The sequence below is a fragment of the Podarcis erhardii genome (genome assembly GCF_964252035.2).
Source record: "Podarcis erhardii genome assembly, chromosome: 18".
NCBI classification, from domain to species: Eukaryota; Metazoa; Chordata; class Lepidosauria; order Squamata; family Lacertidae; genus Podarcis; species Podarcis erhardii.
Window position 1 is genome coordinate 8,966,643 of NC_138516.1, and position 17,729 is coordinate 8,984,371.

At 46.6% G+C, this 17,729-nt stretch overlaps 2 protein-coding genes across 7 annotated transcripts in view; one reads left to right on the forward strand and one right to left on the reverse strand.

Annotated features, from left to right (window-relative positions):
• Window positions 1–17,729, reverse strand: part of GAMT (guanidinoacetate N-methyltransferase) — a 234,799-nt gene that overhangs the window by 188,608 nt on the left and 28,462 nt on the right. The window lies entirely within an intron of this gene.
• Window positions 1–17,729, forward strand: part of TJP3 (tight junction protein 3) — a 56,408-nt gene that overhangs the window by 30,163 nt on the left and 8,516 nt on the right. For 4 of the 5 annotated variants that reach the window (XM_081846089.1, XM_081846090.1, XM_081846091.1 and 1 more), the window contains exons 10-17: window positions 1,334–1,409; window positions 1,984–2,140; window positions 3,255–3,363; window positions 4,409–4,628; window positions 5,997–6,193; window positions 7,866–7,961; window positions 8,631–8,701; window positions 11,820–12,131. In XM_081846089.1, coding sequence (XP_081702215.1) covers window positions 1,334–1,409; window positions 1,984–2,140; window positions 3,255–3,363; window positions 4,409–4,628; window positions 5,997–6,193; window positions 7,866–7,961; window positions 8,631–8,701; window positions 11,820–12,131 — 1,238 coding nt within the window. Of the gene's footprint in view, window positions 1–1,333; window positions 1,410–1,983; window positions 2,141–3,254; window positions 3,364–4,408; window positions 4,629–5,996; window positions 6,194–7,865; window positions 7,962–8,630; window positions 8,702–11,819; window positions 12,198–13,309; window positions 13,573–17,729 lie in introns of those variants that run through there. The other variant, XM_081846092.1, reaches the window with a different exon arrangement.

The following is a 17,729-nucleotide window of genomic DNA, read 5'->3' on the forward strand; positions in this document are numbered from 1 at the left end:
CGGAGCTCGGATGTGAAGCTAAGAATGTTCTTCAATAAAAGCTTTTGTACATAAGCCAGACTGGACTTTGGTCTCTTGTGAGCTGGGACCACGGGTGACTCTGACAGGTGCCAACGCGTTGCCCGTGAAATTGTTGTTGAGCTTTTTTCGGGGACACCGCCCCCAGAATATACGTTTGGGGGCTTATTTTTGCATTTTTTAAAGCATTAACAAAATAATAATTCTTGCCTTACGGCCGAGTTTTCCCAGACATTTTTCTGATTGGCAAAAATCTGCCCGGAAGCCGTTTTGTAGGGTGGTTACCGGGGAAACCCAGGCGTAAGGCAAACCTACCCTAGTCTAGAAATGGATGTGTACTTGTGGCCAAGGGATGGAAAGATCACGAGGCTCCAAAAATAACAGATTGGCAAATCAAATTACAGGAATTGGTGGAGACGGCTCAACTGACGAGGAAACTCAGAGGAAACTCAAAGCAAAAATTTGCGGGAAAATGGGATGGTTATAGAAGATATGTTCAAAAATACAATAATAGTTTTGACTCCGTGCTAGCATTCGAGTGATAAAGGAATTCAAAGGAGGTGGACAAAAATTAAGGATTTATTATGTTTTCAGAATGTATTAGGAAAATTATATAGAAAGTTTTATTGTTTTGTTGTACATTCAAATGTAAGATAAAATATATGCAAAGGGACTTGACAGGAAGTCAAAGTTGAAGAAAAGATTTTGGAAGATAAAAGGGGGGGAAATAATTTACTTTCATTATTATCATTTTGCGTGTGGGTGTCTGCACATATGTGTGTTTTTGTATGCAATGCTTGGGAGGAAATAAGACGGTAAAGAACAAACTAAATATTGATGTACAGTGGTGCCTCGCAAGACGAAAAGAATCCGTTCCGCGAGTCTCTTCGTCTAGCGTTTTTTTCGTCTTGCGAAGCAAGCCCATTAGCGGATTAGCGCTATTAGCGGCTTAGCGGCTTTTAGCGGCTTAGCGGATAAGCGGCTTAGTGGCTTAGAAAAAGGGGGGGGGAGGGAGGGGAAAGTCAGAAAAACTCGCAAGACATTTTCGTCTTGCGAAGCAAGCCCATAGGGAAATTCGTCTTGCAAAGCACCTCCAAAACGGAAAACCCTTTCGTCTAGCGGGTTTTTCGTCTTGCGAGGCATTCGTCTTGCGGGGCACCACTGTATGTAATTTTTATTTCTTAATTATATTTAGTGCTAGTATGGCTGTGTTGTTTTTTGTCACATAAAATCATTCAATAAAAATTATTTTAAAAAGAAAAGAAATGGAGGTTGTGGTTTTCTGACAGTCTCTGTGTCCTGTCCCCCTCGCCAGAAGTCCAAGGGAGCCCTGAAAATGACTACGATGCCCACGCTGACGCCTTTGCCTCCCAGACTGGCACAAATTATGGGTAAGGAGTTTGGCAGAGTCCTAGCGGCTCCAGAGTTGGCTGCACGCATCCTGGCCCTGAGAGCGTTTTTCTTTTTCTTTTTTAAATATAATTTTTATTAACAGGCCAATCAAATCACATTAATTCCAGATCACATTAGTTCCAAATTATACAGCCAGATTTTTTAAATTTTGTTGGGGGTGCCCATACTTCAAGCTCCGAAAGGGGTCCAAACATCACTCTTGCTGCTGCTTTAATTAAACAGTTCTATCCAGTTCTGTCCAGATAGTCTCTTTGTTATTTTCCTCATCTTCTTGTTGTTATCGTATATTCCTTTCTTTGTGATCTCTGATAATCTTCACAAGCGGGTTGAAAACAAACATCTCCTGTGTGGGTTTTACACTCTCCAAGAGTCATATCACATAAAGGACAGACGCCATTTCCACACCTTTGTAAAAAACATTCCCACATCTGTCCGTTGATTTCCACAGGCTTGCCAATCTATATCTCTGGGGGCCCTGCCAGGTCAAGATCACATTCCGATCACCATACATTCACATTCCCTGAGAGCGTTTTTCGTCCTCTCCTGTTTCAGATACAGCCCCGATTCCAAAGTGGTCCGTTTCATAAAAGCCAAGAGCATAGGTCTCCGTCTAGCTGGCGGCAACGATGTCGGGATCTTCGTTGCCGGGGTGCAGGAAGGCAGCCCGGCCGAGAGCCAAGGGATCCAGGAGGGAGACCAGATCCTTCAGGTAAGCAGATCCCTCGCCTGATCTGCCTGATCCCCACAAGGTCTGTGATGTGATGGGGACGCGGGTGGCGCTATGGTCTAAACCACTGAGCCTCTCAGGCAGGCATGGGCAAACTCGGCCCTCCAGATGTTTGGAGACTACAATTCCAATAATAATAATAATAATAATAATAATAATAATAATAATAATTTATTTATACTCTGCCCACCTGCCTGGGTTTCCCCAGCCACTCTGGGCAGCTTCCAACAGAATATTAAAATACAGTAATGCATCAAACATTAAAAGCTTCCCTAAACAGAGCTGCCTTCAGATGTCTTCTAAAAGTCTGGTAGTTGTTTTTCTCTTTGACATCTGCTGGGAGGGCGCCACCACCGAGAAGGCCCTCTGCCTGTTTCCCTGTAACCTCACTTCTCGCAGGGAGGGACCCGCCAAAAGGCCCTCGGAACTGGACCTCAGCGTCCGGGTAGAACGATGGGAGTTGAGACGCTCCTTCAGGTATACTGGACCGAGGCCATTTAGGGCTTTCAAGGTCAGCACCAACACTTTGATTTGTGCTCAGAAATGTGTGTATCATCCCTGACCACTGGTCCTGTTAGCTAGGGATGATGGGAGTTGTAGTCCCCAAACATCTGGATGGCCGAGTTTGCCTATGCCTGCTCTTGGGCTTGCCGATCGGAAGGTCGGCGGTTCGAATCCCCGCAATGACGGGGTGAGCTCCCGTTGCTCAGTCCCTGCTCCTGCCAACCTAGCAGTTTGAAAGCACGTCAAAGTGCAAGTAGACCAATAGGTACCACTCCGGCGGGAAGGTAAACGGCGTTTCCGTGCGCTGCTCTGGCTCGCCAGAAGCGGCTTAGTCCTGCTGGCCACATGACCTGGAAGCTGTACGCCGGCTCCCTCGTCCAGGAAAGCGAGATGAGCGCCGCAACCCCAGAGTCGGCCACGACTGGACCTAATGGTCAGGGGTCCCTTTACCTATGCTCTACTAAGAAGCACTGCTCAGAGCAGTTTGGAAGAGTCTTATTTCAGAGGTGAAAACAAGTGTGAGTTCAGACCGAGGTGCGGAACATTGTTATCCCTGCTTCCTTATCCCTTTATCCTTGGCTTCTGCCCACAGGTGAACGAGCAAGTTTTTCATAACCTCACCCGCGAAGAGGCCATTCAGTACCTCCTGGAGCTGTCGCCAGGCGAAGAGGTGGTGCTGCACGTTCAGAATAAGCAGGACAGTAAGTAACTCGCCATTGTCGTGTCCCTCCAGCCCTCATTTGCCATTGCTTAACTAGGACTTGCCAATCAGATGGTCGGCGGTTCGAATCCCCGCAATGACGGAGTGAGCGCCTGTTGCTCGGTCCCTGCTCCTGCCAACCTAGCAGTTCGAAAGCACGTCAAAGTGCAAGTAGATAAATAGGTACCACTCCGGCGGGAAGGTAAACGGCGTTTCCGTGCGCTGCTCTGGTTTGCCAGAAGCGGCTTAGTCCTGCTGGCCACATGACCCAGAAGCTGGACGCCGGCTCCCTCGGCCAATAAAGCGAGATGAGCGCCGCAACCCCAGAGTCGGCCACAACTGGACCTAATGGTCAGGGGTCCCTTTACCTTTAAAAACACCAGACAGGCCCCACAAATAACCCAGAGATGCATTGTAAACAAAAGGACACATTCTACTTGTGTAACAACATGCTGATTCCCGGACCGTCCGTGGGCCGGATTGAGAAGGCGATTGGGCCAGATCCAGGCCCCGGGCCTTAGGTTGCCTACCCATGCACTATGGGGAGCAATGTCGCCTGCCTGGGGTTCAAAATAATAATAATAATAATAATAATAATAATAATAATAATAATAATAATAATAATAAATTTATTTGTACCCCACCCATCTGGCTGGGTTTCCCCAGACGCTCTGGGCAGCTTCCAACAAAGATTAAAAATACAGTGGTGCCTCGCAAGACGAAATTCATCCGTTCCGTGAGTCTCTTCGTCTTGCGGTTTTTTCGTCTTGCGAAGCACAGCTATTAGCGGCTTAGCGGCTATTAACGGCTTAGCGGCTATTAACGGCTTAGCAGCTTTAAGAAAAAGGAAACAAACTTGCAGGAACTCGCAAGACGTTTCGTCTTGCGAAGCAAGCCCATAGGGAAATTCGTCTTGCGGAACGACTGAAAAAACGGAAAACTCTTTCGTCTTGCGCGTTTTTCGTCTTCCGAGGCATTCGTCTTGCGAGGTACCACTGTACATCAAAATGTTTGAGCCTTTGTTTCTCTCTCTCTCCTCCTATCAGTCTACAGGAAGATGGTGAAGTCCAACGTGGGCGACTCCTTCTACATCCGCACCCATTTCGATTTTGAGAAGGACGCCCCCTCTGCTCTGAGCTTCACCCGAGGCGAGGTCTTCCACGTGGTGGACACCATGTACCGGGGGAAGGTCGGAAGCTGGCTAGCCATGCGAATGGGCAAAGATCTCCAGGAACTCGACAAGGGCATTATCCCCAACCGAAACAGGTATCCTGGCGGGAGATGGGCTGTCTCTGAGGGTCCCTATGTTGTTGTTTAGTCGTGTCCGACTCTTCGTGACCCCATGATCTGGCTTATTTTACACAGGGGTAGTCCCGATCAGAGTAGACAACCTTGGAACCAGTGTATGAAATTGTATACAGTACTGATTGCACAATATTGCATTTTTTTTCGTACAATATTAGTTAAGACTCACATTGCAATTAGCAGAGACTCTATAGCTACACAGGGTGATATAATCCGATATTAGAAATACTCAGAGTAGACCTATTGATGAATTCCAGCATTAGAAATACTCAAGAGTTAGAGCTATTAATGGAGACTCTAGCCCTTAAATTATATTGGCTGCATAAATTCCAGTATTGGGAATACTCAAGAGTTAGACCGATTGGAATTAATGGAGACGAGACTCTAGCTATTAAATTATATTGGCTGCATTTGTTGTTGTTGTTGTTCAGTCGTTTAGTCGTGTCCGGCTCTTCATGACCCCCTGGACCAGAGCACGCCAGGCACTCCTGTCTTCCACTACCTCCCACACTTTGGTCAAACTCATCTTGGGCTCTTCGAGAACACTGTCCCACCATCTCGTCCTCTGTCGTCCCCTTCTCCTTGTGCCCTCCATCTTTCCCAACATCAGGGTCTTTTCCAGGGAGTCTTCTCTTCTCATGAGGTGGCCAGAGTATTGGAGCCTCAGCTTCAGGATCTGTCCTTCCAGTGAGCACTCAGGGCTGATTTCCTTCTGAATGGAGAGGTTTGATCTTCTTGCAGTCCATGGGACTCTCAAGAGTCTCCTCCAGCACCAGAATTCAAAAGCATCCGTTCTTCGGCCATCAGCCTTCTTGATGGTCCAGCTCTCACTTCCATACATCACTGCTGGGAAAACCAGAGCTTTAATTATATGGACCTTTGTTGGTAAGGTGAAGTCTCTGCATTTTAAGATGCTGTCTAGGTTTGCCATTGCCTTTCTCCCAAGGAGCAGGCGTCTTTTAATTTCGTGGCTCCTGTCACCATCTGCAGTGATCATGGAGCCCAAGAAAGTAAAATCTCTCATTGCCTCCATTTCTTCCCCTTCTATTTGCCAGGAGGTGACGGGACCAGTGGCCATAATCTTCGTTTTTTTGATGTTGAGCTTCAAATAATATTTTGTGCTCTCCTCTTTCATCCTCTTTAAAAGGTTCTTTAATTCCTCCTCACTTTCTGCCATCAAAGTTGTCTCATGGGTGTAAACCCATGGGATTACTGTGCTTAATTGGCCAGCAAACTCGCCTAACCTGAAGCCCATAGAGAATCTATGGGGCATTGCCAAGAGACATACCCTCCACCCAACCCATCCCGTGGTTCTCCTTTGCACCCCAGGGCAGAACAGATTGCCAGCTTGGAGTCCGTCCTCAAGGCCACGTCGGGGGCCGCCTCTTCAGGGCCCAGGGCCGAGTTCTGGAAACTGCGGGGCCTGCGAGGAGCAAAGAGGAACCTGCGGAAGAGTCGCGAGGACCTGTCTGCCCTCACCAAACAAGGGCACTATCCGCCGTACGAGAGGGTCGTTCTGAAGGAAGGTGAGGGCAGTTTGCTTTGTTTCTGGGGACTCCAATAGCGGTGCGCAGTGTCAAATTTACCGTATTTTTCGCTCTATAAGACGCACCAGACCACAAGACGCACCTAGTTTTGGTAGGAGGAAAACAAGGGGGAAAATATTCTGAATCTCAGAAGCCAGAACAGCAAGAGGGCTCGCTGCGCAGCGAAAGCAGCAATCCCTCTTGCTGTTCTGGGTTCTGGGATAGCTGCGCAGCCTGCATTCGCTTCATAAGATGCACACACATTTCCCCTTACTTTTTAGAAGGGAAAAAGTGAGTCTTATAGAGCAAAAAATATGGGACGTATAAGCTAAACAAGCTATAGCGTAAAGGTAAAGGGACCTCTGCCCATTAGGTCCAGTCGTGGTTGCGGCGCTCATGTCGCTTTACTGGCCAAGGGAGCCGGCGTACAGCTTCCAGGTCATGTGGCCAGCAGGACTAAGCCGCTTCTGGCGAACCAGAGCAGCGCACAGAAGTGCTGTTTACCTTCCCGCCAGAGCGGTACCTATTTATCTACTTGCACTTGGACGTGCTTTCAAACTGCTAGGTTGGCAGGAGCAGGGACCGAGCAACGGGAGCTCACCCCGTCATTGCGAGGATTCGAACCGCCGACCTTCTGATCGGCAAGCCCTTGGCTCTGTGGTTTAACCCACAGCGCCACCCGCGTCCCAAAGCTATAGCTTAGGGCCTCACTATTTTATTTTATTTTTTCTGGCCCATGCAGGACCAGTCTGGATAGTTGGCCTTGGTGAAGATTTGACGTTTTCACCCCCCACCCAAAGTTTTTGATTTGAGTTTCTGCTGAAATTAGGCTGCATTTTAATGTTGTGTTTAATCTTGTTTTTAAGTTGTATTTTAATCAATTGTTTTTATACCTGGTGTTAGCCGGTCTTGGCTGGGGAGGGTGGGGTATAAATAAAATTTGTTTCTTCTTCTTCTTCTTCGGGGTATAAATAAAATTTGTTTCTTCTTCTTCTTCTTCTTCTTCTTCTTCTTCTTCTTCTTCTTCTTCTATAACAAGGTCAATAATAGTATATTTGCGTATTTTCAGTATTTTTTTCGGGGAGGGGGGGGACACAGGGGTACGCATACCCCTAAACATTCTGTGAATCTTTGTACCTTTGTCCATTTACTATACAGAAACGTAACTTTTGGGTTGCAAACATGGCAAACCCGGAAGTGTATTTTTCCGGGTTTCGCCGCATGCGCAGAGGCACTCTATCGCACCGTGCTCATGCACAGAAGCGGTGCCTCTACTTTCGGATTTTTCAGGATACGTACGGACCCCTGAAACAAATTATATTCATATCCAGAGGCTCCACTGTATGTGTGGACTATAAAATGGTGGCTTTCTTGAATCAAAATGAAAGTACCCCTAAACATTTTTTTTTAAGAAAAAAAACACTAGGTATGTTTATGCAACGTTATGCACGAGGCTTAACCACTAGCCTTTGAGAACCTGGCGCCTTCCAGATCTTTTTGGACTACAATTCCCATGCTGGCTGGCGGTTGATGATGGGAGTTGTAGTCCGAAACACACACAGAGCATCGCCTGGAAAACGTCGCCCTGGTCTCCTCCGAGATGGAGGGAGATATAGGTGCAATAAATGAGCAAGACCCCTCTGACTTTCTTCTTCCTCCTCCTCCCCGGCAGCAACCTTTAAGCGCCCGGTCGTGATCCTGGGACCCATCGCCGACATCGCCATGCAGAAACTCAGCACCGAATTGCCAGATCAGTTTGAGATTGCAGGTGAGCCTTCTTCCCTCAACCCGAGTCCGGTGCATAGCTGTCAACCGTCCCTTCTTTGGTGGGAAAGTCCCTTATCCCAGCGCCCTATCCCGCTGCTGTCCCTTATTGATGATGTCCCTTCAATTTCCCGGGTTTCAAAGAAGCAGCTCCTCTCCCTCCCTCTCTGCCGGCCAGGGAGGAGGGAGGCTCCAACTGTGTTGCTTGGCTGCGTTGCTCACCCAATAAGGAGTCTGAGAACGACTGGGGGGTGGAGCTTGCATGCCTTGTGCTGATCAAATCGGCCGCCTTGCCTGGGGACTCGCCTTTGCTCAGCGCTTCCCAGCGGAGAGGTGACGGTGGTTTTCCTTGCTGCGTCCCCTTTGCCGGGTTGCTGCGCTGTGGGAACCACCGCTTGAGGCTTCGTTTGGCTGCTGGCTGGGCTTTCTGCCTTTGGCTCGGAGGGGCTCAGAAGTCGAACATACCTGTGCTTGGAAAATCCCTTATTTTGGCTGCTGATCCCTTATTTTCAAATCTGTAAGTTGACAGCTATGGTCCGGTGGGGCTGGGAGGGCAAACTGCCGGGTCTTCATATGTTGTCTGACTCACTGTGCTTTGACTGACTCTTGCGCAGTCAAAGATGGAAAAACAATATCCATCTCTCTCTCTTTCTCTTTCCCTCCCCATTTTTAGAGAGCGTGGCGAGAGAAGGGAGCTCATCAAAGGTTATCAAGCTGGACTCCGTGTGGCATATTGCAAAACAGGTTAGAGGCGGGGGGAACGTCACAAAACCAGGGTCCAAGGGGGTGGGAAGCAAATGCTCCTTCGCTCTGTAGCCCTTCCTGTCAAAATAGGACGCTAGTCCTCATGGTTCTGTGTTGCGTTCTGAAGGCGAAGGAAAGGACCGGGCCCTGATTAAAACAAAAAGCACGAGGCTTGGACTCTGGGAGGATGTGCCAATAATAATCATCTCTCATACCCTGGCCCAGGTCCCTTTTATTAACAAAAGAACTTTTAACACAGCACCTGTAAGAACCAATCCGAGGTCCTCTGAGCGTTTCAAAAACAACCACCACGTGGGTACAAAGTTAGATCAGAGAAATCCTTTTAACTACAAAGAATACTTTGAGCATGCATACATGTTCAGGCTAAATAAAACAGGAACCAAGGAGGAATGCATTTAGCAAACAGGCAGTAAACAGGAAAGGAAAGATGGCAAAGAAATACAGGTGAAACTCGAAAAATTAGAATATCGTGGGAAAGTTCCTTGATTTCAGGAATTCAGCTTGAAAGGTGAGACTAATATATAAGATAGACTCATGACGTGCAAAGCGAGATATGTCAAGCCTTGTTTTGTTATCATTGCCATGATCATGGCGTGCAGCTGGTGAAAACCCCAAATTAACCATCTCAGAAAATTTGAATATTTGAATATTCAAGGAAATCAGCAAAACAAGGATTGCAAATCGAGCAAGATTGGACCTCTGAGAAGTAGAAGCACATCTCGCTTTGCATTTCACGAGTCGATCTCATATATTAGTTTCACCATTCAAGTTGAATTCCTGAAATCAATGAACTTTTCCACGATATTCTAATTTTTCAAGTTTCACCTGTATAGTATTTACCATATCCTTGTGAACTCTGTTTCCTGAACTCTCTCCCTGGCCCTAAGATTAACAAAACTAACAAAAGCTACATCAGAGCTACCTTCTGTCTTTATGACCCAGGATGCCTGGTGAAGCAACTGGTCTGTGTTTTAGAATGCTTAGACACAAGTGGCACTGTGGGTTAAACCACAGAGCCTAGGACTTGCTGGTCGGAGGTTCGAATCCCCACGACGGGGTGAGCTCCCGTTGCTCAGTCCCTACTCCTGCCAACCTAGCAGTTTGAAAGCGCCTCAAAGTGCAAGTAGATAAATAGGTACCACTCCGGCGGGAAGGTAAACGGCGTTTCCGTGCGCTGCTCTGGTTCGCCAGAAGCGGCTTAGTCCTGCTGGCCACATGACCCGGAAGCTGTATGCCGGCTCCCTCAGCCAGTAAAGCGAGATGAGCACCGCAACCCCAGAGTCGGCCACGACTGGACCTAATGGTCAGGGGTCCCTTTACCTTTATGTGCCTGTCAGGCATAGAAAATGGACAGTAGAGAAAATGGACAGAGATGCAGAGGCTTGTGGGATGGAATCAGAACTTGTGTCAAATGGCTCAAGCCCAGTGAAAGCAATGCGTTCATTGCTGACACAATGGCTTGCTACATTTTCATAATTCCTCATAGCAATCCCACGTGGCCACCACAGTTCTGAACAGAAGAAGAAGAGTTTGGATTTGATATCCCGCCTTTCACTCCCTTTAAGGAGTCTCAAAGCGGCTAATATTCTCCTTTCCCTTCCTTCCCCACAACAAACACTCTGTGAGGTGAGTGGGGCTGAGAGACTTCAGAGAAGTGTGACTGGCCCAAAGTCACCCAGCAGCTGCAGGTGGAGGAGCAGAGACGCGAACCCGGTTCCCCAGATTGCGAGTCCACCGCTCTTAACCACTACACCACACTGGCTCTCAACAGATTTAAACAGGAAGCCGCCTTCTGTCAGGTCAACGCACTGGTCACTCCAGCTTAGCATTGTCCACACGAACTGGCAAAAGCTTTCTAGGGAATGTCCCCATCTGTACTTGGAGACTCTGGGTGTCGCAAAGGGGCCAACTGAGCAGATGCCAAGGCAATAAACAACTATTTTACTTTTAAAAAACAACTGAAGGCGGCCCTGTTTAGGGAAGCTTTTCATGTCTGACGTTGTATTGTTTTTAATATTTGGTTGGAAGCTTCCCAGAGTGGCTGGGGAAACCATTATTATTATTATTATTATTATTATTATTATTATTATTATTATTATTTTCTTGAACTTTTTTCTTGTCTTTTAAATCAGATTTAAACATCACACATTATAAATACAGGGCTGCTTTCAGATACCTTCTAAAAGTCAGATAGTTGTTTATCACCTTGACATCTGAGGGGAGGGCGTTCCACAGGGCGGGCGCCACCACCGAGAAGGCCCTCTGCCTGGTTTCCTGCAACCTCGCTTCTCGCAGGGAGGGAACCGCTAGAAGGCCCTCGGGAGCTGGACCTCAGTGTCTGGGCTGGATAATGGGGGTGGAGATGCTCCTTCAGGGATACTGGGCCGCTTAGGGCTTTCAAAGTCAGCACCGACACTTTGAATTGTGCCCGGAAACGTACTGGGAGCCAATGTAGGTCTTTCAAGACCAGTGTTATGTGGTCTCAGCGGCTGCCCCCAGTCACCAGTCCAGTCACCAGTCACCAGTCCAGCTGCTGCATTTTGGATTAGTTGTAGTTTCCGGGTCACCTTCAAAGGTAGCCCCACGTAGAGCGCATGGCAGTAGTCCAAGAGGGAGATAACCAGAGCATGCACCACTCTGGCCAGACAGTCTGCGGGCCGGGAGGGTCTCAGATGGAGTTGGCAGACAGGACGCAGAATGGACCTGTGCCTCCATGGACGGCTGTGAGTGCAAAACGACTGTGAGTCTCATTTGATCTCGGCGGCCGCTCCCAGTCCCCAGTCCAGCTGCCGCATTCTGAATTAGTTGCAGTTTTCAGGTCACCTTCAAAGGTAGCCCCACGGAGAGCGCATTGCAGTTGTCCAAGCGGGCGATAACCAGAGTTTGCACCACTCTGGCCAGACAGTCTGCGGGCAGGGAGGGTCTCAGATGGAGTTGGCAGACAGCCTCCCTGGACGCAGAATTGACCTGCTCCTCCATGGACGGCTGTGAGTCCAAAATGCCCACCAGGCTGCGCACCTGGTTTCAGATGGAGCTGATAGATAGTCGCCCTGGATGCACGATTGATGGCCTCATCTGTCACTTTCCTGTCTCCCAGGATAAACACGCCCTTTTGGACATCACCCCGGCAGCCGTGGAGAGGCTCAACTACGTCCAGTACTTCCCCATCGTGGTCTTTTGCGAGCCGGACAGCCGGCAGGGCGTCAAAGCCATGCGCCAGTGGCTGGCCCCGGAATCGAAGAAGAGCTCGCGGCGCCTCTACGCCCAGGCTGGCAAGATGAAGAAGGACTGGAGCCACATCTTCACGGCCACCATCAGCCTGGCGGGCGGCTCCAACAGCTGGTACCAGAGCCTCAAGGACATCATCCGGGTTCAGCAAGCCCGACCCGTATGGACAACAGAGGAGCAGGTGGGTGCCATCGGGGGTATCAGAACCTGAAACTCACGTCTTACGCTGCGGTTGTGGCACGCTGGCGTTTTCTCTTTTTTTAAAAAAAGATATTTATTACATTTTCAAATATTACACAGAAAACAACAATAAAAACAAACAACAAACAACAAACAAGTATAATTTCAGTCCCTTATTTTCATATACCTTACTTCCCCGACCTCCTCATACCTCCCCTTTCTGTATTCCAGTTTATAAATTGTCAGTTCAACAAATCCTCTCCCTTATTCTCAGATTAATTTTCACCTTTCTTTTCTTTTTACTTGATCAATACCGCTGAAACCACTTAGCTTCTAAACCCACGTCCTTCTAGCATTCATTAATTTTGCAATGTTTCCTAAGATAGTCCTTAAATTTCTTCCAATCTTCTTCCGCTGTCTCTTTTCCCTGGTCCCGGATTCTGCCAGTCATCTCTGCCAGTCCCATATAGTCTATCATCTTCATCTGCCATTCTTCCAGGGTGGGTAGATCTTGTGTCTTCCAATACTTTGCGATGAGTATTCTTGCTGCTGTTGTAGCGTACATAAAAAATGTTCTGTCCTTCTTTGACACCAATTGGCCGACTATACCCAAGAGAAAGGCTTCTGGTTTCTTCAGGAAGGTATATTTAAATACCTTTTTCAATTCATTATATATCATCTCCCAGAAAGCCTTAATCTTTGGGCACGTCCACCAAAGGTGAAAAATGTACCTTCACTTTCCTTACATTTCCAACATTTATTATCGGGCAAATGATAGATTTTTGCCAGTTTGACTGGGGTCATGTACCACCTATATATCATTTTCATAATATTCTCTCTTAAGGCATTACATGCCGTAAATTTCATACCGGTGGTCCACAACCTTTCCCAGTCAGCAAACATAATATTATGACCAATGTCTTGTGCCCATTTAATCATAGCTGACTTAACCGTTTCATCCTGTGTATTCCATTTCAACAGCAAGTTATACATTTTTGACAAATTCTTAGTATTGGATTCTAACAGTTCTGTTTCTAATTTTGATTTTTCCACCTGGAAGCCAATTTTCCTGTCCAATTTATATGCCTCCATTATTTGGTAGTAGTGAAGCCAGTCTCGCACCCTATCTTTTAGTTTCTCAAAAAACTGCAATTTCAATTTATCCCCTTCTTGTTCCAGAATTTCTCTTTTTTAATGAAATATTTTTCGTTTGATTTTTTAAAATGTCAGCTTCGTTCCGGAGCTGACAGAGGCTGGGAATGAAAGCAGGCAAAGAGAGATAAGGAGACTGGAATGTGAGAGGGAGGAGCGGCAGCCGAGTGGCATAGCTTCAAAGAACAGAGAGCGGGCAGCAGATAGCAAAGATACACAAAATACCAATCTTAGCTCAGAGACGGAAGGGGAGAGGCCAGGAATTGTTGTTGAGTCGTTTAGTCGTGTCTGCCTCTTTGTGACCCCCTGGACCAGAGCACACCAGGCCCTCCTGTCTTCCACTGCCTCCCTCAGTTTAGTCAAACTCATGCTGGTAGCTTCGAGAACACTGTCCCACCATCTCGTCCTCTGTCGTCCCCTTCTCCTTGTGCCCTCCATCTTTCCCAACATCAGGGTCTTTTCCAGGGAGTCTTCTCTTCTCCTGAGGTGGCCAAAGTCTTGGAGCCTCAGCTTCAGGATCAGTCCTTCCAGTGAGCACTCAGGGCTGATTTCCTTCAGAATGGAGAGGTTGGATCTTCTTGCAGTCCATGGGACTCTCAAGAGTCTCCTCCAGCACCAGAATTCAAAAGCATCCATTCTTTGGCGATCAGCCTTCTTGATGGTCCAGCTCTCACCTCCATACATCACTACTGGGAAAACCATAGCGTTGACTATACGGGCCTTTGTTGGCAAGGTGACATCTCTGCTTTTTAAGATGCTGTCTAGGTTTGTCATGGCTTTTCTCCCCAGAAGCAGACGTCTTTTAATTTCATGACTGCTGTCACCAACTGCAGTGATCATGGAACCCAAGAAAGTAAAATCTCTCACTGCCTCCATTTCTTTCCCTTCTATTGGCCAGGCCAGGAATAGCTAGCCCAAAAACTCGAAGGCATGAAAAGGTCAGTGAGAGGAGGGGGAAAGGCTTTTTTCCCTTGTTGGAAGAAGAGGAAGGGGTTGAGTTTAGACTCAGGCAACTGCAAACTTGGCGTCAGACACAGCGTGAAGGAGCTCTGGAGTGATTTATGTGTTTGAGCAATAAACCTGAGATAATTACTGCCGCTGTCTCGCTTCTGTGGGAGAGCCAAGCCACTAAAAAAATAGAAACTTATAGCAAAATCAATTAAAAATCCATATATAGAGATTGCTCTGAATCGCAAGACTTCCCCCCCCCATCCCCTCCATGGGTTCTAATGTCAATATTTACAACGGCATATCAATCCGTTATCCACATTTTTTATCCCTCCAAATTGTCCATAGTCTTTGTTACCTTGCAAGGGAGATTAAAAATCCTGCTAATGTTTTCATCTGCTTACAATGATCTCCTAAATAAATTATAATTTCCCCCCCTTTCTTTTTAAAAGTTCCAGTTAATTTTGCAGCTGTTGCCTTTTCTCGTCCTTTGGAATCTCGGTACCTATAATTCCTAATTTAAAAAGCTTCTTTTTAAAAAACAAAAGTTATTTTAAACACTTTTTTCCCCATTTCCTTATATATCATCTCCCAGAATGTTTTTTATTACCTCACACATCCACCACACATGATAAAAGGTGGTCTTTTTCCTTACATTTCCAGCAGGTATTTCTACTTGTTCTATACATTTTTGCTAACTTACTAGGAATCAAATACCACTGGTACATCGTTTTCATATACAGTCGTACATTTGAAGTTGAACACAATCTGTTCCAGAAGTCCGTTCAACTTCCAAAACGTTAGAAAACCAAAGCGTGGCTTCCGATTGGCTGCAGGAAGCTCCTGCAGCCAATCAGAAGCTGCGGAAGCCCCGTTGGATGTTCAAAAACCGGAACAGTCACTTCCGGTTTTCAATTGTTCAGGAGCCGAGGTACGGCTATAATTTTCTTTCAGCACACAACATGCTGCACGCTAGCGTTTTCAAAGAAGAACGGTTGGCTTTCGATTAATAACCATCATGCTAATTAATAATATTAATTTGTTTTTAGCATTGTGCATCATTAAAGATTGGGCTTCCAGTTGTTTGAACTTTTTGAGCTGCTTTTTGCCATCTGGTGTCTCTCTGTAATAATGTTTTCTGATTCTCTCTTTTTCGTTGGACTGATCTCGGGGTTGGGGTTAAAAAAGAACGAAGAATTTTGCAACCCTATCCAGGAAACCTTTTTAGATTATGGGCAATACAGTGGTGCCTCGCAAGATGAAAAGAATCCGTTCCGCGAGTCTCTTCGTCTTGCGGTTTTTCCGTTTTGCGAAGCAAGCCCATTAGCGGCTTAGCGGATTAGCGCTATTAGCGGCTTAGCGGATCAGCTGATAAGCGGCTTAGCGGCTTAGAAAAAGGGGGGGAGGAAAAAAACCCGCAGGAACTCGCAAAACATTTTCGTCTTGCGAAGCAAGCCCATAGGGAAATTCATTTTGCGAAGTGCCTCCAAAACAGAAAACCCTTTCGTCTAGCGGGTTTTCCGTCTTGCGAGGCATTCGTCTTGCGGGGCACCACTGTAACTTCCATCTAGCATGAACACATGCAGAAAATTTCCTGTTTTCTTAGATATTTCTCTTCTCTGCCCTCAGTGATCTTACGGGTGAAACTGGTTTTGATTGGGTTTTTAACAAAATGTTATAATTGTTTTTATCGCTGATGTTTTTCGTTGCAAAATTGCTTCGAGGTATTTTACAAGAAGCACATTTCAAACGGAACAAAATCAGTAAGTGCCTATCTGCTGATCTGGAACAACTTATACCCAAATGTATAAAGTTGGCATGCATTTTAATAGGTAAATTCTCCTTGTAATGTATATTTTGAACAGCTGGTTTTATTGATGTTTTGAATTTATTATTTTTTAGGTCCGCTTGGTTTTTAACTTCTGGCTTTTAACAGATAATTTAAATGTATCTTCTGTGCAATTGGAACGGCTGCCCAGTCGCTCTGGATCTGAACACCTCTTAGGATATCGTGACCAAACTTTGCATGACAGCTCCTGAGATCAGGAGCCGCTTTTCATCTATATTTGGTTGGATGCCTGATTTTATCCAGATTTTGCACAATCATTCCTGAGACCAGGGAACTGGTTCTCTTCTATATTTGGACAAAACTGGGGGTTATTTTGAATCAAGGTGGTGAACTGAACCTTTCGAAACCGCCCTGATTTTTGTTGGAGAAAAGCAAAAACATTTCCTTCTTCTGAGCTTCTAGTTAATGCATGAGTTACTTTAAACTACACGAGGGCGATCTAGACATCACCGGGTGCCGAGTCATTTTCTTGTTCTCTCCCAACACAAGATCTTTGTCTCTTTCATCTTTACTCATCCCATAAATAGTTGTTTCATGAATAAAGCCTCTGAACTCCAGAAACTTTAAATCTTATTGACCCAAGCTGCAAGCACTTCTAACAGGTTATGGGCCCAGGTTATTTGGAACCCCAAACGGATTTTCCCAAAGTTTCCTTTCCAAAAGCCTTCCCATTCCAGCGAGAGAGCCAGCGAGAAGGGGAGTGGATTTCAAGAGAAGTGACGAGAAAGGATGGGTGGACTGGACTAGGAAGAAAGAGCCGGCTGCAAGGAAGGAAGGAATCTGCAAAAGCAAAAATCCTAGGTCTGCCTCTCCCCAAAGGCTATTGGAAAGCAGAAGGGGAAGGTTTGCATTGCTGAGAACTGGAACTTGCAGAGAGATGAACAAGGGCTGGAATTTAGGCAAGGGCAGTAATTTGCAAGTCGAAGGAGCAGATTTTTCAACGGTGGGTATTCAAGATAGAGAATCTCCCAGCCCGCTGCTGATTTTGCGCAATCGGATAGCAAAGGGCAGGGAAGCAAAAGGCATTGTCTTTTGGTGGAAGATTCGCTGATAATACACACCAGAGGATTGGGGAAACCGTATTCAATTAGGCTGAAACAGGATGGAGACTTGCAAACTCGCCTAGAAATTCTTCGGCGACTGAGAAAAGTCGGCGATGATTTTGACAACAACCGTGCAGCTGTTTCCGTGTTACGTTGTTTACGCCAATCCTTTGTTCCACTGATAAATGCCCTGGAGACCCAACCAGAAGCAGATTTGAGTCTTTTCCAAACAGGTTGAAGAGCGACACAGGATTAAGAGAGTTATTGGGGAGGACCGCAGCACAGACCCTTGTCAAGAAAGAGCAAAGAACGTCTTTTCGTTGTGGGGAAAGGGGACATCTAAGGGAATATTAGAAGACTGGGGTGCAAGCTTTAAAGCTACCTGGTATGTTGATTCTGGTGCGAGCAATCATTGGACAAGTTGGGTGAAAGATTCCAGCATCGCGGGGAGGTGGGCTGGATGAGCCCCCGTGGTCCCTTCCAACTTGACAGTTCTATGATTCTAGAAGTGACAAATCTTCGTTGCACTGTTTGATCCAAACTACAAAGACTGGATTTACTTTGCCGATGGGAGCAGTAACATTCCTCTCTCTCTCTCTCTATATAT